General features: G+C 33.0%; 1 protein-coding gene across 6 annotated transcripts in view; it reads right to left on the bottom strand.

Moving 5' to 3' along the window:
* DMXL1 (Dmx like 1) overlaps nt 1-22,662 on the bottom strand; it is a 111,755-nt gene that overhangs the window by 74,073 nt on the left and 15,020 nt on the right. For all 6 annotated transcript variants that reach the window (XM_088796681.1, XM_088796676.1, XM_088796677.1 and 3 more), the window contains 10 exons: nt 20,452-20,530; nt 15,927-16,059; nt 11,692-11,758; nt 10,217-10,395; nt 9,017-9,206; nt 7,716-7,884; nt 4,748-4,960; nt 2,395-2,648; nt 1,599-2,283; nt 1,387-1,508 (listed from right to left, as the gene is read on the bottom strand). In XM_088796681.1, coding sequence (XP_088652807.1) covers nt 1,387-1,508; nt 1,599-2,283; nt 2,395-2,648; nt 4,748-4,960; nt 7,716-7,884; nt 9,017-9,206; nt 10,217-10,395; nt 11,692-11,758; nt 15,927-16,059; nt 20,452-20,530 — 2,091 coding nt within the window. The remainder of the gene's footprint in view (nt 1-1,386; nt 1,509-1,598; nt 2,284-2,394; nt 2,649-4,747; nt 4,961-7,715; nt 7,885-9,016; nt 9,207-10,216; nt 10,396-11,691; nt 11,759-15,926; nt 16,060-20,451; nt 20,531-22,662) is intronic.

Here is a 22,662-nt window from a genome sequence, read left to right as displayed (position 1 = left end):
ACTTATATTCTGACTGCTTTAGTCAAGGTCACATTGTTAAATTCAATCTTCATCATACTTGATTATCAGCAGCATTTCATTCTGGTGTTCACTGCCTCCTCCTTGAAATAATTTTCTTCACTTGGATTCCATTACGCACTACACTCATCCCACTTTTAAAAACAGAATGCGCCAGGGTTCTATCACTTCTACTTTCCAACTATATTCTCTCCCTCAGTGACCTCACTCATCTAGCTCCACAACTTTAAAATTTATATTCTGACAACTACTTGTTTTACATCTTCAGACCAGCCTCCCTCTAAAATCCAGACACTAGCCTACTGTGTCTTTTAGATGTCAAACAGGCATCTCAAAATTAACATATTCAAAGCCAGGCTCTTAAATCCCCCTGGCTTCTCAAAGTCTGCTACTTAAATATTCATCTCTTCTAGAGGCAATTCTACTCTTCATAATGCTCAGACACAAACCTTGGGAGTCATTCTCTTTTTTGCACACAAACCCCATGGCCAGTTCAATCCAGACTATTCGATGCTGAAAACTCACCCACATTTGACCAGTTCTTATCATCTTTATCACTACCACTGGCTACCATTCTAAGCTCCTTTGATGCTCTCCCAGACTACTGTAATTATCTTCCTGAATTTGTCTGATTCCACTTCTGCTTCCCATGTCTAATCTACATAGCAACCAGAGTGATCCTTTTAAAATGTAAGTGGGTTCCTATCACTCTGTCATTTTCTTCAATGGTTTTTATGCTATTCAGAGTAAAAGCCAGTTACCACAATGGTCTAGGAACCTCAGTATGGCTGAAAGTTATCTCAGGGGATATTTTAAAACACCACAGACAAAAAGGTAGAAATACTGGCTTGCTGGAGGTGCCGAAACAATGAGGAGGGTGGACTGTTATTAGTTGGGCATAAGACGCAGTGCCGCTTGTCCTAAAACAAAAACTTTGCAATGATGTTGAAAGGACTCGTGCCTGTATTGCAACCAAGCTGAGAGCGTTTTTCTTTCTTGGTTAAAATTAAAATTCTACTCCTGTTATTCCAGCTCAACTTTGCCTAGTAAAAAACTACAGATTAATCAATAACTTCCACATTATATTGTCATTAGTCTGCATTTATCTCTGAGCAAAAAGTATTACAGAAACAAGTATTGTAGGACAGGAGACTACTTCTGGAATGAATGAAAGAAATGGTTTCTTTTTTAAAGGAACTTAGAATTACTGTAATGGTACAATGTAATTATGAAAAAAATAACTAAAACATAGACACGTATTTATTACAAATTATACGTCACATTTCTAGAACATGCCCAGTAAGTATAAATTAAGTATCTAAAAAACTCCTACATATACATATTTAGTTTTAAGAGCTATTTACTTACAGAAATTTCAGGATTCGAAAGCTCATAGAGAAGTTTCTTGGCATCAATAACCGCTTCATATAATCTCAGATACTGTCCGTCACTTGCTACAAAGCATGCACTAGGAGAGTTGCAGTATGCACCTACAAAGTATTTACAAACATATAAAATTTAATCTTTATGCAATAATGTCACAAAATATGAGTTTATTAAATAAAAATCAGACTACTTACCTAGACAGTAACTGGGTATAAGAGTGGGCAGCCATGCCACATTGGAAAATGCGGAAACATGAAGTGAATTAATCCGGGCAAGCTCAGAAACACCTCCAGAAAAAGACAACGGTCCAACGGGATCAACCCTCCAAAGAATAAGCTCACTATAAACTGTGTTGGGATCCTGAAATGCCACATCAACGGTGCTTTTATTCTGTTGTGCCAAAGAACAGTCTTCAATATTTAAAGCATCATTAGCTTGTTTTTGGTTATCAACATCTGGTGTCCTTAATGCATTATGGTGTGATGTTGTCAACAATAATGGCAACACTGAGTGGCAAGCTAAATCATTAAGATGAAAGCGATGACCACAGTACCTGGACTTGTGGGAAATACTGAGAACTGTAGAAAAAGCAGATTCCTCGGCAAAACTGACTAGCCACTGATTCAGAGAGCCATCAGCATGCTTTGAAATCATCATAACGTTTGGGGTAAAAATACTTAATTTTAAACTATTAGTTGATTTACTGTGAACAGAAGAAATAAGCATTGATGTGGAACGTGTGAGGCTAGAAGGTTTTTGTTTCCCTTGCTGAATAGCCAAGTCAACATTCTTGGTACAGGCATACATCACTATGCTTTTACAAAGAGAGTTCGCATCACCTGTGGGGAAAGCTACAGGAATTCTGGAAACAAAGGACACCTAGAATTAAGAAAGTGAGCATTAGAATACATGAAATCATATAAAGAGATGTTACAAAACATTACCCACATTTAACAAGAGGTAGCTCTCCAGAGATCATAATAATAGTACCTGTACTTGGCGAAACATACCAGGCTGGTATTCATCCAGCCAATCCACATGCCAAACCAGCAAAGAACCATCCATAGGATGAATACTGAATAGCATGTCTGCATTTTTACTCCACTCAGACAGAAGCACTTCAATCTGATGATCAATAGCAGCTGATGGCAACGGTACAAAACTTGAGTTTGGTACCATTTTATCACCACCAAACTCTTTCTTTTCATGATTTATTTTCAGATCATCAACACCATCATCCGTTTCTATAAGCAAAAGGGTACATGAAATAAGTAAATGCAATCAAGCTATTACTGTAAACTAAGAAATATCTTTATAAATACATTCAAGATGAAACATGTAATAGTTTTCATATAGCTAAGAAATGGGCTCCCCTTTAAAAGTAACTTTGCTCCAGGAATATAAGGCCATGGGAGTTAACTCAATAATCAGAAGGCCTACAGGACTGAGTCAGCGGATTACTGGTAGAAAGACTAATATTGGACTAGAAAATAGGTAAACTGGTTTCTAAACCAAGATGGACCACAATTAACTACGGGGAGAAGTGAGACCCACTACTTCTCTGGACCTTGGTTTTGCTCATGGTAAAATGAGGGAGTTGAAACGGGGGCTATAATTCTGGGCTGAATTTTTAAAATATATTACTGGAATGCAATTTGTACTTTCTTCATAATATCAGATTTATCAAAACCTGAGTCTAATATATTAGCTATCCTCTAGGTGTTTGCATTTATAACTGACATAACATCTTAAAGAAACTACTTCAAAGAAATACATTTATAATGCCCAATTTCCAGATTTTCTAAAACATATAGGTAATTAAAAATAAACTGGTATACCAACTTAATACAGCTAACTTTATATATGACCTTTATTTCAAAAATCCTGGCTCCCACTCCTGTTTAGGAATACAGAGACTTTCTTAAAAGAGAATCTCAGGAAATATTAGACTGTTGACCAGATTTTAAAAATTTGTCAAGACATAACAAATCATTAAGAAAAAGAAACATAATTCAACAGAAAATTAGTCACAGGACATGAAGAGGCAAACCACAGAAGAGCTAAAATAATTCTGTTCAATTTGCTTCAAGAAAATGCCAAGTAAAACAAGATGCCATTTTTTCCCATATCGACTGACAAAAAGTAATATAATTGAAAAGATTCAGTGATGACAAGGATGTAAAAAAAGGATATTTGGATATACTTAGAAGAAGTATAAACTGGTAAAATATTTCTGGAGGGCAATTTGGCAGAAGTTATTGAAATTTAACATGTTTACACTCTGGTAATTCTACATCTAGGAAATTATGTTATAGAAAAATTTGAAGATGAAAAGATGTGTCATTGTACCATTATCAATATAGTGAAAAACAATTTAAATCAGTTTAAATGTCTATCAATAGAGGATATGCTAAAATTTCCTCTTGACACCGAATACTCAGGAGCTGTTAAAAAAAAATTAGATGGAAAAGTTCCCATCGCTGAATTTAAAAAGTGTTGTAGAACACTAATTTTGTTTAAAAATGATCTCTCATAGAACTTAAAAAAAAAATTATCTGTATAAATATGTTTGTAGGAGCGTAGAAAAGAATAAATGTGGGAGGACATGCATCAAACTTAACAATATGGATACTTTATACCTGTCTGTATTGTTTTATTTTCTAAAGAGCATGTACAATTTTATAATTAAAACAAAGCTTTTTAAAAACAAAACACTTATGAACCACAAACTGTAGCAGAGATAGCTTGTTGCCCACTACAAATTGATGCTTCCTAGTCCTTAATAGGGAATGGATATCAAGTCACGGACTACATGGGCCTTGTGACTAATGCTTTTCAATGAAACGAGAAGTGACATGTGCAATTCTGAGTCACACAAGTTGAGAAACAGCTATACTGTTTCCGCACTCTCTCTTCCCATATGACCAAGGCTAAATACAGAGGAATTTAAGGCCCTAGTATAATGCTTCTCAAACTTCCACATACATACAAATCACCTGGGGATTTAATTAAACTATGGATTCTTATTTAGTAGTTCTGGGTGGAACCTGAGATTGTGCATTTCTAACATGCTCGCAGATAATACCAATGCTACTAGTCCACAGACAGTAAGGGCTGACAGAAGCATAAGTATGGAGAATCCCGAGTCCCTATATCACCATGTGGATGAAAGCTGTCTGGAACAGGAACATCTACACTGAATTACTAAATGAGCTAGTCTAAATTTGTATTATGCCATTGCAATTTGGAAGTTTATTTTTGACAGTAGCTAGTATTACCCTAATATAAAAATCTTTGCTATTATGAACAAAACTTTACATTTTTATCCTCCTTAAAGCTTTACCTTCGTCAGATTTTAAATCTGCTTGATTAGAGTCTTCTGCACTGGCCTCAGAAGATGGTTGTTCAAAACTTTTCCTAAGTTGCTGTAAAAAGACTTCCATGGACAAAGTAAAATGTAACTCTTTATTGTTTAGCCAATGTACCACAAAAGGTCCACTCTTCTCTTCATTTTCACTTAAACTTAGAGATGTAATAGAAGGAAGAAGTGGAATGTCTGTAAGGAACAACAATAACAACAACAACAAAATGATTACAATTTCTATCATTCTAGCATACAAAACATCCAGGTCTCACATTTTTATTATTGACTGTTACATTTATCTTTAAACCTCTGCAATACATATTTAACCTATAAATAAGACTCCCAACATAATGTGTGCCACAATTATCATTAATAATGACAGACTTAAATGGTACATTTAACCTACCTATTATAAAGGACATAAAATTATATATTCTAGGTCATATAGCATAACATATATACATAGAAATATTTTAATTCTAAAAGATATTCTCATTAAGAAACGTCTATAATTTGTAGACATCTTCATAGAAAAGTCTTAATTTACACATAAACTTTGGTAAAAAAACATATTTTAACTTGATCTACCATGAAAAATATCATCATTATGTTGTCAAAGGAATTAGTGATTTATCTCAATAGCAACAACTTACTTTCTTACTTAATAGACTGACATTGTAACGTTTTTAATGTCCTTCTCATCTAATTCTAAGATAGACACTGCTATTTATTTATTAGCATCAAGACTGAAGTTGGAAAGTGAAATTGAGGTTCCCTTCTTATACTCAGGAAAGGCATTCAAGACAAACCAACTCAGCTAAAAAAAATAAATAAAGTTCCCTGGCATTGTTTTTGATATAATTGCTAAATTAAGTATACTAAAGTATGAATTCAGAGTACGTTGTGATAAATGATAATCCTTAACTAATAGAGGTGGAGAAAAATTTGTCTATCATATTAAATCAAATTTAAATCTAGCTTATGCCAGTATCTGCTCAACAGTAAAGGCTGAAATGAATTCAGGATGTGTAAACTGATTATATGCTTCATGAAAGCAAGGATCATACCTGTTTTGATCACCACTGTATCTCCAGTTCCTATACTGGCATAAACACTCAATAAAAGCCTTGAGAGACTGAACTGCCAATTCTATTGTTCCTAGGTTGGATAAACAATAATACCAGGGATTGAGAGCGTGTCCCCAAGAATCCTAAATAGGTACAATTTTCTGATTTTTGACTTACAATCAACCTAAAAGAGATCAGCAATGCTTTTAGTAGACCATAGGCCTAGTTGTTAAGCATACAAGAAGGAAGGGCTAATTAATGCCTACTTACCAGAAGCATTCTGGCTAAAAGGAAACACACATTTCTTCTGTATTCTGACCTTACTTAAAGAATCTGATTAGAGTCATTTTTTATGAGAAATCTTCATTGAAAGGATATAAGAACTAGAACTAGGATAACATACTCTTACGACTTCTCTCCTGTATCTATTTCAATTGATGGGTAAATAAGTGAAGCCAAATCTGAGAGTTGGGCATTCCAACAGATTTAATTTGAGGAAAGGAATTCTCCACAGGGTCTAATCTAACTGCTTATCTTATTTTGCTTTGATTTGCTCTATATGTATGGATTTTCCTTACGGACCTATAATCTAAAGAAAGGTTTTAGAGCTTTCCTTATTGGAAGGTAATCAAGGAGATGCTACACGGAACTTAGGGTTTACTCAGCCTTTTCCATTAAAGTAAAATTTCAAGCTTTCTACATTCTCCAAATATTGTTCTTTACTCAGCAGAGACTCAATATTATTCTACTGACCTTAGAGTTGCTTCTGAGTATTATAACCTCTGTTAATGTATACACTTTCATAAAGGTAATGGGATTTTCCAAGCCTATGTATTTTTTTCATAAAAAATAATTCAATACTCTCCCTTTTATATTTTCTTGGCTCATGGATTCTTTTGGAGCTAGCTGGGACTGTTGTCTACCAAATAAAAGCTACAAAAATCAGTAAACAGTCTTCAGTCATACCACAAGTATCACCACACTTTAACTTATCAGAGTACTTCTCACTTTGATTCAACTAACGGTTACTTGAATGTTTATTGCTATGCTTACTTTAAGAATGCAATACAGCAAATCCAGTGTGTTACACGGAAATAAGTGATGCTAAATTTATCCTTAAGAATATACCAAAATATACAAAAACTCATCAAGAGTGGTTATCTTCTGAGGAGAAGGAGTAGGGTGGGATAGAGGTGAAAAAAGGCATTTACTTTTCACTTTCTGTACAGATGATATTAAGATATGCAAATGTTTTTAATTTTTTTCTCAGTAATATTCTAAGGTTCAAATTTTAAATGCCCTGTGATCACTTGGTTTTTAAACTCACAAAAAACAATTACTAAAACAATGAGCACTTAAATTCTTCAAATTCATAGACAGATCCAGATATTCTAGATAATCAATCTAATGGTACATATTTGACTATAGATATAGTCACACAATACATTGCAATTTTCATAGAGGTAAGTTTCTTAATTCTTCCAGTTACAAATTGTACATATTTCTGCCCTATTTCTGAAATGGCTCCAAAGAGCAAATACTAAACACATTAGTTTTAACAGCTACACAATAATTATAAAATACTACTCTGCGGTGTTAACTTCTATAGTAAGGATCAGCTTAAATTTCAACTTTTGAATAAACTAATAAAGAATCTCAATGGCTTATCAAGATCTTAAATCATAAACCAAATCATAGTCTTAAAAAACAAACAAATAAACAAAACCTCTTTTTGTGTCACCAGGGAGCTGGCAACAATGAAAAGTTACTAAGAAAGTCACCTCCGATACTTTACCCATTTGTAAACTAAAAGTATGACTTATTTGTTGTAAAATCAATCTACTCAATTCCAAGACATTTTCTAAACAGTGCTTCATTACCCGTGGCTGGGTTGATGCTGGCTGCAATGTGAAAGTGGCAAAGTGCATTGGCGTGCAGTGGGGTGTTCCGGTGGACGTGATGAGGATCCTGCTGATGCGGCAGGTATCCTGTATGAGCTGCGAGTGCAAGGGATCTCCTCCGACCTCGCCGAAAATGTCTCAGATTGACCTGTGTGAATACACAAAGTAAAACCAATGTCTGTATTGTCATAAGAATATGTGTACAGGTAACATAATGATTATTAGACATTACAGATATTCTATTTCAGATGAGTTTACATGTACAAATATCTTTCAGTATTTTTGTATAACAAATTTGAAACCAGAAGAAGCTTAGAACTTAGACTGCTTGACACTTTTTTAACCATCACACAATACATTGCAATTTTCACTTGGTTCATTTTCTGATAATTAATTCCCTAAACTTAAAAAAAAAAAGTTTATAATAATGTGTCTGTGGACAATGATGTCTCTCTGCATACTCTTGTCTTCGTATCCACAGCTTATACCCTATGACCACAAAGCATTGGATAATATTACCGTAATAAATTTGGGTGGTATTTCATAATTTAGAAAGCACTTTCAGAGATCATCTCATTTGACACATAAGACAGATATTGCAAATATTGTTCTTCTCATCTTTCATATGAGTTTATATAGTAAAGTTAAAGAACCCAAGCTCACCTAAAAGAATCTTCAGATTCCTAGTCAAGGACCCTTTTTAGCTATTATTACACATAACCATTTTATCACAGTTGTTGAGCCTCCATGCGTTATAATTTAATTATATTCTAAGCCATTAGAATACTACACAAATTTGAAAAATTATTGTTTGATAACCACAGAAAGCATTCAAAGATAAATAATTTTTAGATTACTTCTTGTTTTCAATACCAAAAAAAATAAGAATCTGTATTACTGGCCTATGTTCAAATAGTATAAACATCAAAAATTGACTTTTACTTTCTACACTGCTTAGTAAAATAAACATTCCAAGTTCTGGGGGATTCTAAAAATAACAAAATACAACAGACTCTGATTAGCTACTCTAATCATTCCTGTTATCCTCAGTTAACTTAAGATTAACTTAATAATTATAAGTGGTTTTTTGCTCTAGACAAAATACTTAAGAATTTTTGAAGCAAATAAAACAAAATTTTATGAGAATTATTTTCCTAAGACAGATATATTTTTCATAATTCTCCACATGACTTTGAATATTAGGATCAATGTTACAAAAAAAGGCAATGTATAGAAGGTTTTAAAACTTGTAGGAAATAATATCTAACAAAAACACTCACATCTAAAGCATTTTGAACTCGTTCTTTACTGGAAGCATTTCTCTCAAAGTTATTTGTTAAATTAATCGGTTCAGTCCAATGGTTGCTGTCACCTCCATATAGCAAACAATCATTTGGTAAAAATGTCTCTACCCAAAGACGACACACATTATCTTTGCAGCAAGTCAACAGCACATTACATACAGAAGCCCTAAGGAATAAAAAAAGATTTTAGAAGCAAATATATAAATCTCTCAAAGTATCACATTCTACAATGTTTCTATAATACAAAGTACTGATGAAGATAATGTCAACATATTATACATTTATGCAATGTATTTAGTCAAAATCATTACAATTGAGTGGGTATTTGATTTCATCACATAGAATGCTTGCTAACCAATTTTTCTGTCTAGAATTCAGTAGTTATTATTTCAATAATCTAAGATTCTTCTTACATCTAAAGAATAAAGACTGAAATCATACCATAATCCCTCAGTTAATAAGAAAAACAAAAACCTACATCTATTAAAATTTTCTGATGTATTCAGTGCATAGTTACTTGAATTATTTCATAATGCTTCACTTTTACTTCCTGTAAAGATACATGCACATTGGTCAGTAACAAGCTACAGTAATTATTTAGTGCATTTATTCTCTCCTTGCCTAACATATGCTAAAAGGAGAGAAGTGTAAGAATAAATATTCAGTATCTAGTTCAGGGCATCACAATATATTAAACCACTCTCTTTTCCTCAAAGACGTTGGATATAATTAAAGAAATGTTTGAGGTCTCATGGTATGTTCTCTCAATAAAGCTGAGTTTGTTTGTTGGTTTGTTTTTAACCAGAGGAGATACACATATAAGGTACAAGAGGAGGGAGTGAAATCAAAAAAGCGTTCATGCAAATGTAAATGGCAATATGGAGAATGATTAAGAGATAAAAGAACGGGATACACAACACAGAGAAGAAAAAGATGTACAACTCTGTCACTTAAAGGCATCTAACATAGAAGTAAATTATTCTTTCACATAGCTCTCCTCTTAACTGTCAATCATGGTTGACCTGTGGCTAGAGGTTTGTAAGACAGGGACTAATATTACTTGAATCTTCATAGGCAAAAGGCTTATAGCTATGGATTCTCAAAGTAAAAAAAAGCAGTCAAAATCACAAAGATGATGTTCTGTTAATACATGGGGAAAATTACTAATTCACTGACCTAGGCATATATTTGCTTGTTTTACGCCAGGAAAATCCATTTACAGCTCGAGGATGGGCCAGATATACAAAAGAAAAGTCAATTTCTCCTTGGGATTGTTTTTCTGAACTTATATCTGGAGAGGTAACAGCTGCCCGCCAGTTTTCTACATTATACCATACCTTTAAAAGACAGTCATCCTAAAGAAAAACAAAAACAAAAACAAACAGAAAATCATCCACATCAGAATTAAATAAAAAATTAAGTCAAATAGCAAAAGTAAGATTTTTCTCCATAATCACAGAAACTTAGGGAAGGGAGAAGGGGTTGGAAATGGAGGCACTGAGAAGAAAATCTCTGATTCCGATACTTATCTATTAGCACTCCTTAATTGTGCTTTGAGGATTAAGGTGTGTGAATGTGCGTATTTTGCAAGGGTTGGTTTAAGAAAAATTCTAGTTACCACATAGTAGGAAAAATGGAGTCATTCAGGAAAGACTGAAAGCTGAAGTTAAGGGTTCTATTTTCCAATCAGCCAAATATCAAATAAGAAAGCATTACCACTAGCAGACTTAAGAAGACTGCTAATTTTTGAAAACAAAGGACATTTTTCATGAATTATCACATGAATGTTCAAAAAAAATGTTGAAGATGATAACAAGTAGTTAACAACTACTACTATATAAAATAATCTAAGTACAATCAAAATTGCATCTCCTAATTTGGGAAGTAAGGGAAGAACAAAAGGGAGGCTAAAATGTACCTGGTTTTGCTCTTAAACTATAATTGCACTCCCACCTGTAACATCAATCAGAACAAACAGCTCCACTTCTCTCCTAAAACAACCTCAGTACTTAGGGTATCACACATTCTTAATCTGTAGAAAGCTTCGAGCCATGAGAACAATAACTCTAGGCTATCGGTTGTGTATTAACTGCTCTGTGAACCAATAATTAAAAATAATTTCAAGGAAATATATGTTGTTCTGAAATCAAAGAAAATAGTTTCAAATGTCCTTCTAGAAAGTCTGTAAATTCTTAAATATAGCCTAATATATCTGTCAGTTTAAATTAACATAAATAGCAAAAGTTTATTGAAAGTGTACTAGATAATATAAACAGTAGCAAGTTATTGACAGTATACTACATGCAAAACACTGCATCACTTTACTACACTGTCTAAATTAATCCTTGATGAATGACCTATGAGGCAGGTGTTATTATCCTCACTTTACACATGAGAAAACCAAGGCTCAAAGAGATTAACTACTTACCCAATATCAAACAATCAAAGGCAGACTTATACCCAAATTATCTTTAAGTCTATGTCCCTACTGCTTTTTAACACAATTAATATTGAGCCAATTTTTGCTATTTAACATTTTTAACACAAAATATTTTCAACTTAAATAAATAAAATAATGAACCCAGTTAAGGTTTCTGAAGTTTCAAAATAAACTATAAGCACAATCTGGAAAGAGCATTTTCACGAGTTACCTTCCCAGCAGTGGCAAAAAATTCTCCATCTGGTGAAAATTTCATTAAATGAATTTGGGAAGCAGTTCTGTAAATTAAACAGAGAAAGAATAATTTTCAAGGAAAATTAAATAAGAGAGAATGCAATATTACTTCGCTAAACTACATTCAGCAATTTCTTCAAATAATAAAACTTTTTGATAGCACAAGTTTCGCACTCACTTTTAGTATACCTTATAAATATAAAACAAATTTTAAAATGTAAAACTTTAAGTATAAAAATTATTTCTATGTAAAAATATTAATGCATAAGAACCATGTGAGAAATGACTAGTCAGTCTTCAAACTTTAAGACAAAAGAGTCATAGCTGTCATTCCCATAAAATGTGAGAAAGAATGGTTTTATTTTTTAATCTGTAAAATAATTTCCAGAGCCACATATTATCTGTATTTCAACATACATTTTCGTGGACAAATATTTTAAAATGAATTCTGCCTTCAGGTTGCATTTGACTAATTAAAGATTATGTGAGGGTTAATGACCATCATGGACTTAGCCTGACAGCTTCACCTAATACTTGGTGCACACTTGCCTTTTTATCGCCAAGCTTTGGCACATTTCCCTTCATTGCCTTCCCTTTTAGCTACCCACATATGCTGATCTCAAGACACCTCTCACTATCTTTGCTTTCCTTTTCTGTTTTTACCCAAGTTTGTATTTAGATAGATTCATCCTGAATTTATTTGCAAAGCAGGCCAAAAACGAATTCTGTCACAGTTTGTTCCAAATACAAATAACTTTTTTTTCCCTGATTGTAAATGTAATAAATATGTAACAGAAAATACTGACACAGATGGATGAAAAGAACAAAATGAAATCATCTATAGGTTCACCAATACCATTACACTGATTCCCAGGCAAAACCTTACCATTTTAATGCACAGACTTTCAGACCCTTCTCTCCACTCTCCAATTCTATCTACTTTCTATGGGAGGGTGTAGGGGAGGAGGGGATGGAAACTGATGTCATGTTTATAATTTGCTTTGTAACATTTATTTAAAATATGTTATAAAATTTATGCATATAAATGTGTATACATCTGCATTATTTTATTGGCTTATCGTATTCTACTACATATATATGCAATGATTTTAAATAATTTAATAATTCACTGTTCTCTCGTTTTCGCTGATACAAAAAAAGGGGGGGGTGCAATGAACATTCTCGCACATGCATTTTTATGCATCTGGTTAATCCGAAGGATGTCCTTAAGACAAATTATTAAAAATGCCTGGTCTCCATGATTGTGATCTTGTACTCTCTATAGCCTTTTCTCAAAACAGTAGTTAAAGCAGTCCTTTTAAAAGGGACTCAGACCTCAACACTCCCTCTGCTCAAGACCCCAACAACTGCCCCAGCTCACTCAAAATAAAAGGCAAGAGGCTCACCATGACCTATAAAATGACTCCTGACCATTTCTCCTATCAGTCCTCACCTTGTTCACTTCACTCCAGCCACAAGCTAAGTGCACTCTTTCCTCAGAGTCTTTGCACTTGATTTTCCCTCTACCTACAACATTCTTCTCCCCCGGATATGCACACGTGGCTCCCTGCCTCACTTCCTTCAGGTCTATATTCAAATGTCACCTCTATTCTTCTTCCCCTCACCCTATTTAATTTTTCCCTATTGTACTTACTGATCTTCATCTCACATGTAAAACCAGTGTTTTAAATTTTTGCCTATGCTTAGTAAGTTACAGAGACCTATTAAAGTACAGTCAGTGTGATCTTCAGCTGATCATAAATAGAAACTTGCCGTTTCTAGTCTCATGGCTTTTCTGCTTACTTAAATAAAAAATCATCTCAAATAATATATTAAGTATGCCTAGTCCAAGTTAATTACTGTGTACTCTGATCTTAATTTAACTTAAGATTCTTTCCCTCTCCCAAATAAATGAAGCACATTTCAAATTCTCAATTTAACCCATGGAAGCCCCTCACTAGATCTGCAGCGAAGGCAATATAACACTTTGCTTTTCCCCTCTTCCCAACTTCATGTGAAAGACTCCAAAGCAAAACCATACATTTTTTTAAAGAACTATCTTTGCCAAATCCCATTCCCTCTCCACACATTAACACTTTTTAATACCCATGATCTAGCTGAGAGGTGCAAAATACATGGAACCAGCTCCTTTAAACTCTCCTTTATAAATTCTACATATAGGAGGTCTGGGTTACTCTCACTTTGGTATCTGATATATATATCATTACTGCTTCATAAAAACTGACTCAGGAAGAATGGCATTTAACATCCTATCATAGAAGTTTATTGGTTTATTGTCTATCTCCCCCAATCTGTTCACTGCTATATTCCAATACTTTTATCACTGCATGGAACATGGTAAGGATTCAACAAATATTTGTTGAATGAATCAATAAAATTTTAAAATGCTATGAGGATGAAAAAATTAAGCCTGACACTTCATACATCCAAATTGCTCTCTAGAAAGATAATACCAACTGCACTCCCTTATTAACAGTATATAGGAGTATCTGTTTCTCCAACACTCATTAGTAATTGATATTATTCATTCTGTTTCTGGATATTTCACATTTCTTGATTTTAAGTGAGGTCAATCAACTCTTAATATGATTATTATTCACATGTACTACCGTTTAAAATTTTTCTCTTTATTGTCCATTTTTGTTCACTAATGAGATGTCTGCTCTTTTCTAATTAATTTTTAAGACCTCCTTTTGAAAAAGGCATTAACCCAAAATTGCAAAAATTTCCTCTGAAGCTTTTGTTTCTTTTCCTTATGGTCTTTTTGGTTTATAGAAATGTTTTGTAGATATAGTCAAAGCTATTAATTTCTCTCCTTTCCCCTTCCCTTCCTCATTTCCCCTCTTCTCTTCCCTTCCTATTTCTATTTTTGGTATCATACTTAGAAGTCTTTTCTTAATTCTAAAGCAGCACTTTTCATCCAACAGAGATAAAACATAAATGACAAGTATTAGCCAAATATAATTTTAAATTTCCTAGCAGCTACATTTAAAAAGGTAAAAAGAAACAGGTGAAATTAATTACATTTTATTTAAGCTAATATACTAAAATATCACTTCAACGTGTAATAATGAAAAATAGGGTATTTTACATTCTTTTGTGCTGTTTTTGAAATCCAGCGTGTATTTTATACAGTAGTACCTCAGTTTTCGAACGTCTCCGTTGAGGAACATTTGTTTACGAATGCTGTAAACCCAGAAGTAAATGCTTCAGTTTTCGAACACGCCTCAGAAGTCGACCATGTCACACGGCTTCCGCTGAGTGCAAGATCCTGAGGCCTAGCTTGGCTGTTTTCGAAAGTTTCAGAACTCGAAAGGTCTTCCGGAATGGATTACGTTAGAAAACCAAGGTACCACTGTACTTTTGGACATCTCAATTCAGACTAGTCACATTTTAAGTATTCAATAGTGATACGTGGCTAGTTCCTACCATACTAGACCTTAGAGCTTTAAACTATGAAAATTCAACTATATTTTCTTCCAATATTTGTTTCATTATATAGGAATTCAATTTTCCCTTCCTTTGACATTTCGTTTGGTGCCAGGTATGAAACAGATTCTAACTTCATTTTCTCCTCCACACAGCTACCAAGTTTGCCCCACTGATATAAAATGCCACCTTATATATTAAATGTCCACGTAAAATTGGGCCTAATCCTGGACCCTAATCTATCTGTTCTCACATCAACAATAAACTGCTTGATTCATTTTCATATACTGTATGTCTTTGTTCTTTTTATCTTTCAGAATTTTCCCACATTTGTCTTTTTAAATGAAGTTAGAACTATGCTCAAAAGTAGAAATTCCAATGGGATTTTGACAAGAATGATGTTCAATATAAAGGTTAATTTAGGAAAAAAATACACTTCGTCACAACAGAAAAATTTCCATTTAAAAGCATGGAAGGTGTCTCTTCTTCTGTATAATTTAGCAAGTTTCTATTTAATGATTTTTATATAGGCCTTGACATATTTTTTATGTTTCCTTATAGTTGTTTTATTCAACAATTTTAAAAAATGGATCTGTAGAACATGGGAAATGGTGACTCTTCTGTATATAGCAATAGGCATGTCACAAAATAAATCAATACTTTTTATGTTAATGTAGATTTATACAAACTAAAATGCGTTTATAATATAATAAAACCACATGGAACAGGCCTGTCAGTTTAATCCCCTAATTAACTGCTTACTTGCAATGCCAAATGCATCTCCAATCCCCAAAGTTAAGATCTGTTTTATCCGACGTTTCATCTTCAGTTGGCTTCTCCAAGTTAGCACTGGACCAGAGTTGCAAACAGCTAGAACCAGTTAAAAGACGATTGCCTAAAAATATATATATTATTCACCATTTATCATTTAGGTATTTAATTAGTGAGTTAAAGCACATAGTCAATAGCTTCATATAATACTATAAAGATAAAACAACTTCTAAGAAAAGCCAAATAACAAAAAGCTGTATTTTAATTTTGTTGAAACAGCTTGGGAAAAAAGAAAACAGATCTTATAATCTTTCATTCAACAAACATTTAAAAAACATTTTCTCTGTACCAGGCACTGTGTTAGGCATGGGGGAATACAATCACAAAACACTGTCATTTTTTCATGATGAATTCATATTTTAGTAGACAAATATTATAAACAGAGGCATGGAGGCATGCAACTTCAAATATATTCCCAAAATATGCCTTGTAATCCGGTACGGTTAAGGAATAAGGTGTTTAGTAGTAGACCTAGAAAATAAATGAGGTTGGAAAAAATTCTGAGGTCAGATTATGAAACGTTTTTGACGTTCATAAGGAATTTGGAGTTTGTTATAGGTAGTTGGGTATTAAAGGTTTTTAAGTGGGAGGCAAGGTTTTACATAAGTGGATCTGTATTTTAGAACAAGGGGTTTCCACTGGGGGAGGTGTCAACAGATAGACATGAAGAGGCCTATGAGCCTCTCTTCATTGAGCTATGGAAAAGTTATATGTATATTATGTGCATTTTTCTAAAGAGATAATCCATAATTTTCACCTACTTTTAAAGATTCCAGTACACAAAGAAGGGTAAAGATCCCTTTTAGAAACTAATTCTAGACATAGACATGATTAGGGAAAACATAAGACATAGAAGCCTGGTTAATAGACTACAATAATACAGATGGGAAATCATGCGGATCTGAATCAAATATTAAAGTAAGAAGCAAGGATTTGAAAACCATTTCAAAAAGCAAAATTTTCAAGACTTGACATCAACTAAAACACAGGGCCAAACAAAAGGTTTCAAGGATAGATCCCAACTTTATGACATAGTAACTAAGTAGAAAACTGTGTTATCATCCAAACAAAGAAGATAAAGGAGGAGACACAATTTTGGCCAAAAAGCTGACAATAAATAAGGCATTCACATTGCCAATGAAGGACTATGGATTGGTGTCTCTCTGGAAAGATCATTTTATTTCAAAAGGAAAGTTGGCCTATGGCAAAATATAGACTTCACATCAGAAATACCCGTGTCTAAATCTTAAATAACCACAACTTAATTAGCCATGTGTATTTGGTCTAGTTGGGCTATCTCTAAGCCTCAGTTTTCTCAGGTGTAAAATTAAAAATTTGTATAGAGTTGTGGGAAGAACCAGTTATAATATATATGATGTATTTAGCACAGGATAGGCACTTAGCAGAAGCTCAATAGTTAGCAACTTGGCAGAAAGTCTCACAGACAGGTAAAAAAGGCCAGAAAGTATTAAAGAGACATTTAAATATGACTATTAACTCACTGTTTAGCTTACCAACAGACACAAGTTTTCTTTTATTTTATTGACATTTAATTGACATATTCGTACAATGTTGTATTAGTTTGCGGTGTACAACCTAATGATTCATTATTTGTATATATTGGGGAATGATCACAATAAATCTAGCTAACATCCATCACACCACACATGGTTACAACTTTTTTCCTTATAAGAACTTTTAAGATCCACTTTCTTAGCAACTTTCAAATACGTATACAATACAGTATTATTATTTGTTGTCACTATGTTGTACATTACATCCCCAAGACTCATTTATTTTATAACTGGAAATTTGTACCTTTTGACATCCTGCCTACTCCCCATTCCCCATCTCTGTCAACAACCAATCTGTTCTTGGTGTCTATGAGTTCGGTTTTTACAAGTTTTCTTTAACGTGAACTGAAAATAAAATATCCCATGAAGAATTTAGAATAGAATACAAAACAAATAATCCCAGGTATGGAATGAAACAATAGTAGGTAAAGTGTGGTATAATACATTGATTTGAACACCAACGACAGAGGTATGGATATTAAAATAGGAAAAAAAGCATCAAATCTAAACAGTAAATCTTATGATTTAAGCAAGATGCAAGAGTGGGTTTGGAGACAACACAAAAGCACTATAGTCAGTTTACTAACACCATCTGAAAAATTTTTCTTTATATCTCAATACCTGGCATATAAATATGTAAATGTTGATCATAACCAAAATACTAATATTTTTGTAAATTACAAAGCTCATTTGCAAAATATTCTAATAGATCCCAAATATTTATTACAGTAATAATCTATTCTTCAACCAAATACTAATTTTAAACTTTTCAATAAGACAAATAAACTTTTATGTGAATTTTAACTCAATCACAAATAAAAAGATAAGTCATGAGCTGTTGTCAATTTACTGCCTGATAAATGTAAAGAAAATAAGTAATTATCTTTTAATACTACTCTATAATGACGATTTTAGAGGAATTTAACATTAATATTATCCTCTGAAGCATTAACACTGACAGACCACAGGTATAAAAATTCCAAGCGACTACTATGTCATTACTAAAGAAATATCACTCAATTCAAATATAAAATGTCTTCATTGCATTTATTAATATGACACTTTAAGTATTCAGTTCACTTGCTAACAATATTTCTATGGGACTATCATTTACCAAGTACTTTCAAATAAACTGCCATATCTCATCATTAAAAAACTACCCCGTAAAATAAATATTATCTTAATTTACAAGTGAGTTAACCATTCTTGATCTGTTAAATAATCTGCCCACAACACTTGTCAAATATGTGAACATTTGGTGAGAGCTTAATAGATGATGAGCCCCTAAAGATAAATAAAATACTGAATAAAACAGGATCTCAGCCCTTGTCTAATAAAAAAACAACAACACACCATGTAAACAAATAATTACAACAGATTGTAGTGCTATAGTAGAGTAACTATATTGGTCATCCAAATAGAAATACCCGTGAGAGTAGAAGGTAACACTGTTAATAATCATATGTTAATAATCATATGAGGACAACAGGCATAAACTGGGAGCTAGCTCACCCTATCCACAATGGAGTTATATACAAAGTGCTGTATTAGATGCCAGAACCCAGGTCTGTCCTCTTTTCACTGTACACATAAAACATACATGTAGGTTAACCAGTCAGTAAGCATCAATCTTACAATCTTATGAGAATAAAGATTTAAAAACATTCTGATTGTTTTAAAAAAAAATCTCAAAGATAATCTTTTAAATTTTGTAAAATAGTTTCCAAAGGTTCTGAAATTTGTGTTCTAAATTTACATTTTTCCCTCAGCCATTTCATCTACTATATTAAAATTTAAACTATTTTACCTATCTAAACTGATGACTTCTAGTTCTACATTCCAAAGATAATTTCTTATATTCTCAATTAAACTATCTATTGACTATTGCTATACGATATACAAGCATCTCAAATTCCACACATCCAAACAAAAACCTTTGTTCTACTCTTAACTCTTACATATTACTCTTCTTGTGGTCATAGAATCCTCAAAGTAATCTGAAATCAGTTGTCCAGTAATGTCAATTTTATTGCCTAAATGCATTTCATATCCATATAATTCTTTTATTATTCATTCAATAACTGAGTACACACTATGTTAAAGACACTGAAACAAGTTCTTATTTCTCACTCAGACTACTGTGAAGACGTACTTCCAAAGGTAATTATAATCATAAATAATGTAATATTTATCCTCCTGTTCCTTTTGCCTCTGATTTGTCTCTAATTTAACTGCTACCAGAAAATTCTTACAAGCCACGTCACTAGCCACTTTCAAAAACCTCTAATATTTTTCAGACAAATAAAAGGAATTAAATTCAAATCCCTTAGCATAACTTTAAAGGCCTGCTATAATATGCTGCAATCTTATCTCCTCATCACCAGACCCACTCCAGCCTCAATGAAGTATTCATCATCATCAGAATCTATCATACTTTGCTTCTTTGTGCCTTTGCTCACTGTGGTAGATTGGTAAAAATGGCTTTGGGATGCTTTTTAAATGCAGAAATTGATAACTGATACATGCACACATTAGCTCTTCTTAGAATTCACTTCTTTTTCCCTCCTCCATCTATCCCCACCCTCATTGTTAAAAATCTATCTACTCTCAGGTTAATAGATTCCTCCTTCAATGAAACTTTGATTCTTCAGACGAAATTAATGTTACCTTCCCAAAACAGACATTCCTACTCCAGCTGGACATTCTTACAGTGCATATTTGTCTTCATTTCAGCATAAGCCCTAAAAGAGCACAATCTGTTTTATTTACTTTTGTGTTCCCCACAATCCCACACAAAACAGAACTGAAATACAGAAAAGTAATAAAAGCAATAGCCTAGGCAAGTGATACTTCATTTCAGTCAATCCTACTTGTGTTCTTACCTGCAGGATCCCAAGTTATATTGTGTGCTACTGATTCCAGAAAAAATTGACCACTTTTCTGCCATTGACTATGTAATTCCTAAAATTAAAAAAAAGTCATTTATCCAATTATTACTGGCATCTTTTCTCTGTCAACTGTATATATTCATACTTATTATTCTTAATAATACATGCAGTCATTTTTTTTTTTTTTTTTGTAGAATTGACTATGCAGTCATTTCTAAGGAGAACAAAATGTTCAATTCTGTCAAGGAAAATAAGGACTATGGGATGGGAGGAGATTAGCAAGAGAAGGTCCATTCCCAGAGGTCTAAGTCTGTCTATAGTATATTTAAACAATTAATAAGTATACGCCACCTTGGACAACAAACTTATTAACCTGAGACATTTAAAATTATAACTATTAATTATTATTATTGTTACAAAGGCTTAATTTTAAATGTATCTGTGTCTCTGCTATTTCAGGCTTTCTTATCTTTTAATGTTTCATCCTCACCTAAGATCATGGTATGTGTGAAAATTCAGGAAAAAAGATGTAACACTTCCATCATAATGTAAAGGAATGTCCAAAGATTCAGGTTCAAAAGGTCTAGAACAGGACATAGGAATCTGCACTTTAACACCCCAGACAATTTTGATGCAGGTGGCTTGTAGAATATGCTTTTATGAAACTCTGCCTTGTAAGAATGGCTCTTAACCACATGGCACATCAGAACCCTTTCTAGAACTAGACATACAAGTGCCTAGGCACAACTCCACACCTACAGATTTAGAATCCCCCGAGTAGGATCTGGACATACGTATCAACTAGTGAATCCAAAGTGTACCTTTCATGAAGAACCACCACCTTAAAAGAATATTCCAGAATGTACAAAGAAATGGAAATAATATCCTTTTTACGAGGATCTATAAATTCTCTGAGACGATATCCTGGAATTACAGATTTTATGCACCTTCCAAGTTTAAGATTTTGTCATTTGATCCAGTTTTCCCCTTATTCATCAAGCTATTTTTACCCTCTCTGCAAAGTACTGCCTACCAATAAACCAGGGTCTTCCTGAGTTTTTGACATTGTTACATTAAATAATTATAATTAGAGCAAATGGGCAAAAACTAAAAATCTCAATTCTACCCTCACTAATAAAGGCATTTTAACATAACATACAGATGTTTTTTAGAAGTCAGTTATTTCATTCAACAAATATTTACTGAGTATTACTTAAAATGTATTGCTCTGGGTGAAGCGATCACCTTTAAAATTTATTTTTAGCTCTGTTAATTACTAATCATAAGGCTATAAGAGCTTCTAATATTGGATTCATTAGGTAATATATAAACACAAATAAAAATCAAGGGAGAATTGTGGACTCCCTCTCCATAAAATTTAAAAATGTGTATCAATTATCCAAGAGAAAATATTTTTCATTAACACAGGTAGAGCAAAGAATGCTCATCACACCTAGGAATCAATACAGCTGGTTTTACTTTTAGTTCTGTGGCTCAATAGCTATTTCATCGGTTATTTATTTTGGAGCCTCTGCTGCCTTATTTACAAAGAAATAAATAATAGCTGCCAAACTAAGTCAGAGCAAATCTGTAAGATACTAATAAGTTAAGTGAAAATGAAAACTATTAAAAAATATATAAAGGAGTGTCTACTATTAAAAGTTTAATTCTTCACATTTAACATATTTCTACACAATCTCTGACACTGACATCGTGTCATCTTTACGATATTCCATGAAGAATGAACGGATAGTAACCAATTTGAGAATTGAGCAAAATGTCTCATAAGGCTCCCTGCTTAGGATCAAATGGTCAAAAGGCAGCACAGAGAGAAATCCCTGTCCCCTAACTCCTAATGAATGCTCTCTGGACCACACTATAATAATTCTGTTTCATGTAGTTTAAATCACTAGTTTAATCTTCAGTAGAGAAGGGTAAAATAACTTGGTCTATCCGTCATATTTAAAAGGATTAAAGCACCCAAGAAATCTACATAACCTCAATATTTATAAACCAATGCTTTAAGCAGCTTTCAGAACTATTACTGAATATAGTTTCTTTATTAAAATAATTCACTGGCCTATTAATACTTATATCACATGATATAATAAGCACAAGAAAATAGTCCTGGAGGTGTAAGACTGCAATTAAAATGTAACTTCAAGAACAAAATACATAAGTAAAGGCAGAAAACATATATAAAAG

Source organism: Rhinolophus sinicus, chromosome 3 (assembly GCF_057876585.1).
Source record: "Rhinolophus sinicus isolate RSI-liver-muscle chromosome 3, RSI-T2T, whole genome shotgun sequence".
In the NCBI taxonomy this organism is placed as follows: domain Eukaryota; kingdom Metazoa; phylum Chordata; class Mammalia; order Chiroptera; family Rhinolophidae; genus Rhinolophus; species Rhinolophus sinicus.
This window is presented reverse-complemented; position numbering and strand designations above follow the sequence as displayed.